Source organism: Dendroctonus ponderosae, unplaced genomic scaffold (genome assembly GCF_020466585.1).
Source record: "Dendroctonus ponderosae isolate FM_Combo_2020 unplaced genomic scaffold, Dpon_F_20191213v2 Dpon_F_20191213_6, whole genome shotgun sequence".
Lineage (NCBI taxonomy): Eukaryota > Metazoa > Arthropoda > Insecta > Coleoptera > Curculionidae > Dendroctonus > Dendroctonus ponderosae.
The window spans coordinates 13443332-13447467 of NW_026018814.1; the positions used below are offsets into that span (position 1 = coordinate 13443332).

The window sequence follows — 4136 nt, forward strand, 5'->3', positions numbered from 1 at the left end:
AAAAACTATATCAGAAATACGGCAGCAATGTTTTTCAAGGTAATCTGCCTAATTAACATTGCGCAAATACCTGTGGCTTGGTAATTATTTAAAACTCCGGCAACCATGGAATTATGCAGACTGACAATAAGATAGACAAGGATAAACGGTAAATTCAACAATATTTGTTGACGAAATGTCAACCTGTTCTCCTAACCTCGAATATTGGTGTTTAAAAATAAACCAAACATTTGAGTCCTTGCGCTGTGTGTATCGTACAAACGTGGTAAGAATGTAGCCCTTCCACGGTATTTATGTGGTGCTTGGCAAAGTGTCAGTTATTGTGCTCTGAGTGCCCCTGGAAGGCCATGATTCGGTTATGTCCAATATTATAATCCAATAATTTGAAGCAAAGATCGTAATTTTTCTTTTTGAACCTTAAGCGTTCATTCCAATATGCTATCAATTAAACATGGAACCATTTCAAAATAATGCTTAATAGCAAAGTTGAAATTCGATCTTCAACTGTTATAATCTTCTAGAAATTTTCGGAAAAAAAATTTCAATGTTTTTCTCGTACTCCCCAAGGGAGCCTCTGTCACCCCTTAAAAGAAATGACGCCAATTTTGAATCACCCTGTATGGACGAGAGTAGGGCATAATGGATCAATAACAAATGGTATGCGAGAGGTCACAAAAAACCTGTTTTTAACTTCCGTTCCGAAAGGCATTTTAATCCTACTGAAAGACGACCTAAATTACTACTTTGCGTTGAATTGCGGAATATAAATAGAAGTTTACTTTTTAATGTTATAAGAAAAGTATCTAATATTCCTTTATTGAGTAGTCTGCGGGACGGCAGGTGAGTTAAGGGTTAATAAAATTGGCTACCCAAGGATACACCAAGGTTGCTTTATGGAAATGACAAAGCAGCATATTTAGGTCGCTTTTCTATAGAAATAAAATTACTTATCGATACCGTAAATGTTGTTAAATAAACATTAAAGCGCATGCAAAAATGTACAAAACGGATCCTGTAGCTCTGCCTAACAATACCGAATTAAGGAAGAAATTATTGCTTTTATCGAAAAGTTTTAGTGTAGAAATACTTTTATTACTCAGTTTATTTCATACGTCTTACTCATTACAAAACATAATAGAACAATAATCATGCTCCTTAATTAAATATCAACAGGTTTAAACAAATGTACGTTTCCTGTTTCTTTTAATCACATTTTTATTTCATACCTACAAAATATAGCAAATAAACGAATTAAAAACGCTTCAAAATTGTTCATTACAGTTAGATACAATTAGTAGTTAGGTAGTTAGAAAAAGTACACTCTAAACCTTTAATTATATAGATACATATGTATGTACATTATCAAAGATGTGTTTAATGCTGCCTGTGCTCCACTCAAATAAATGGAGTAAACTACACTTCGTGTAAATACCGGATTTTTTATATAATAACATAATAAAATCAACCGCTCTGACCAGCATAAATTCAGCTACAACTATTGAGCCAAGCAATTTATAGCATAGAAGTTATATAGCATCTATTATCGCGAGTTATAAAAAAGAGTGCATGAAAAATAGAAAAATACTAATAAGTTTCTAACGGCTTTTGCTTGTGCAAATACTGACCCATAAATGAAAAGTAGCGCTTTTCCCAAATACACATTACCACGCATTTAACTCAATTAGTGGTACTCATGGCAATAATTTCAGATACAAAGTGGTATGTGGGATACATTCCGGAAAATTGCTTATGGATGTAAAACTTGCTTCATAAAATTATTACAATGAAAAAAATCAAAATACTATTTTAGCTGCAAAATGAATCTACGATGTGAATATAAAAAAATGTATACCAAATAAATACACTTCAACGCACTACAGCAACTGAATTGACGCTGAAATACTAGTTTGAATTTGGGGTTTGCTAGAAAATCATTATACTGAAAAGTGTCAAATATTCTTAATACTCGATCGTAGACCACTCACTACAGGAGCAGCTAAGTCGGTAGCTGTATTAAAATATATTTTATAAATAATTAGGAACTTACATTTGAAAGAGAGGAAGCAAGGTTTTTGTGTCATTTCAGATAAATGAGATAAATAATTATTACAATTAAGGTTCGAACTGAAAATTTGTTTTCACTAATTATACTAAACGAGTATAAATCTTTACAAACTTCGAGATCTTATCAATATTACGAGCAACACAAAAAACCTTTTTCATTGTTAGTTTAAATATACCTACTTCATAAGTAAAGTCGTTCTGGTTAAATCGACCAAAAAAAAGTTTGTTTCACAATCAACAATTCTTCTTTAAACTATAGCACACTTCTTATACTATAACGACCTAAAAAGCTACTGAAACAAACAATTTATCAAAAATCGTTTGTACGTGAAGTGATACAAACGATTTAACAAAAATTGTTTGTTTCGCTTTTCAGGTTTATTTCCTTTGCGGATATTAATGAGTCCTATAACAACATACCATAACAGACAATCCCCAATAAGTACAATTTTATAGAAAAAATAGTCCCAACCGACCTTTCTATTGTATTTTTCTGATTGGTAATAGTTCACTAGATTTAAGAGTCGTCGAACAAAGTTTTCAAGTCGTTTTCACAAAGGGCTATAGCCGTCATTATACCGATGCCCATTAGAAGACCGCTCAAATGTAAAAAGTACTGGAACAGATTTTCCTCATCTTCATGTGCAGAACTGAGCTCTGGCATCATGTCTACTAGGGCGATATAAATAAAAGTTCCCGCAGCTACTGCGAAAACCCACTGATTAGCAACTTCAGTATTACCTGAAAAAATACATTGACAACTTACAATTTAGTATAATCAAAAAGAACTTTCAATTTAAAATTCCTCCTTTTGAACAATTAGGGGTTCTGTGGAGCAATCAATGACTTCCAGTTTACCATTACATGTTAGGAAACTCACCTAAGATCAATCCTACAAAGTTCCCAAAAATGCACAATATACTTGATAAGATATTGTAATACATGGCCTGTTTCATGGTCATCCCTGCCTTAAGTAACAAGGCAAAGTCTCCAAGTTCGTGCGGTAACTCGTGGCAGAAAACTGCCACTGTCGTTGAAACACCACCGCCTATTCCGCTAGCAAATGCAGCACCGATTGCCATTCCATCGGTGAAATTGTGCAAACCATCTCCCATGATTACCATCCAAGCAACTGACGAATAATTCTGAAGAACAGCAAAATATAATGATTTTAATGAGACACTACTTGAATTTATGAAAGTTTCAATGTAGTCCAAGTATAGTTTTGCACATCATGAATACGTTTCACACCAGAATGATAAGACACAAGGAAATATTCTACTGGGTTTCCGTGGGCTGGAAGTCAATACAAATTTAAATGCAAGACTTTATGAAAACTTTTCTTAATAACTATATCGTAACCGAATCCATTGGAATTGGGGGAAGCTCGTCGAGTATGTAATCAAGCATATTCGAAGGGTGGTGGGGAAGTAAAACACCCACCGTGAAATAAAAACTCGACTGGACTTCCAGGTTTGGGGTTGAGTTATCGGGCTTAAACCCCGGTACTTTTAAAAAACATCAAAATGTTATAAAACCTAATCAAGAGCCTCGGAAAGGGACAGAACACTGAAAAAGACGAACCAAGCAAAGGAAATAAACTACGATTTTTGCCACGGGGAATGTGCAGGGTATTTAAAAGAAGGCAAATAAATTGAAACATCTAAAGGTTGATATTGCAATTCTGACGGAGACAAAGAAAAAGGGAGAAGGTTCCAAAAGCTGGGGAATGTATGATACCACTTGTACAGTGGGGTACCTAAGGAAGATAGAGCCAAGCAAAGAAGCCAAAATGGGTCTGTCGGCCAACAAGATAATGGCCATAGTTTTTTGGGGCACGCGGTGTCATTCACATCGATTACCTTGAAAAGAGTAAAACGATCACTGGATATTAAGCAGAGCTTTTGGACACCCAGCATATTCCCCAGATTTAGCCCCCTGCGACTTTCCAAACCTGAATAAATGGCTGGGCGGTTAGAGACTTGGGTCCAATAAAGAGGTCATCATTGAAGCAAACGCATATTTTGAGAACCTCGAGAAATTATATTATTTGGATGGGATAAAATAATTGG

The 4136-nt window shown here is 34.7% G+C and overlaps 1 protein-coding gene across 1 annotated transcript in view; it reads right to left on the bottom strand.

Moving 5' to 3' along the window:
• Positions 1-1084: 1084 nt before the first annotated feature.
• LOC109543831 (zinc transporter foi) overlaps positions 1085-4136 on the bottom strand; it is a 35773-nt gene continuing 32721 nt past the window's right edge. Inside the window, exons 8-9 of the mRNA XM_019913727.2 lie at positions 2945-3209; positions 1085-2805 (exon numbers count right to left, since the gene is read on the bottom strand). Coding sequence (XP_019769286.2) covers positions 2582-2805; positions 2945-3209 — 489 coding nt within the window. The 3' untranslated portion in view covers positions 1085-2581. The remainder of the gene's footprint in view (positions 2806-2944; positions 3210-4136) is intronic.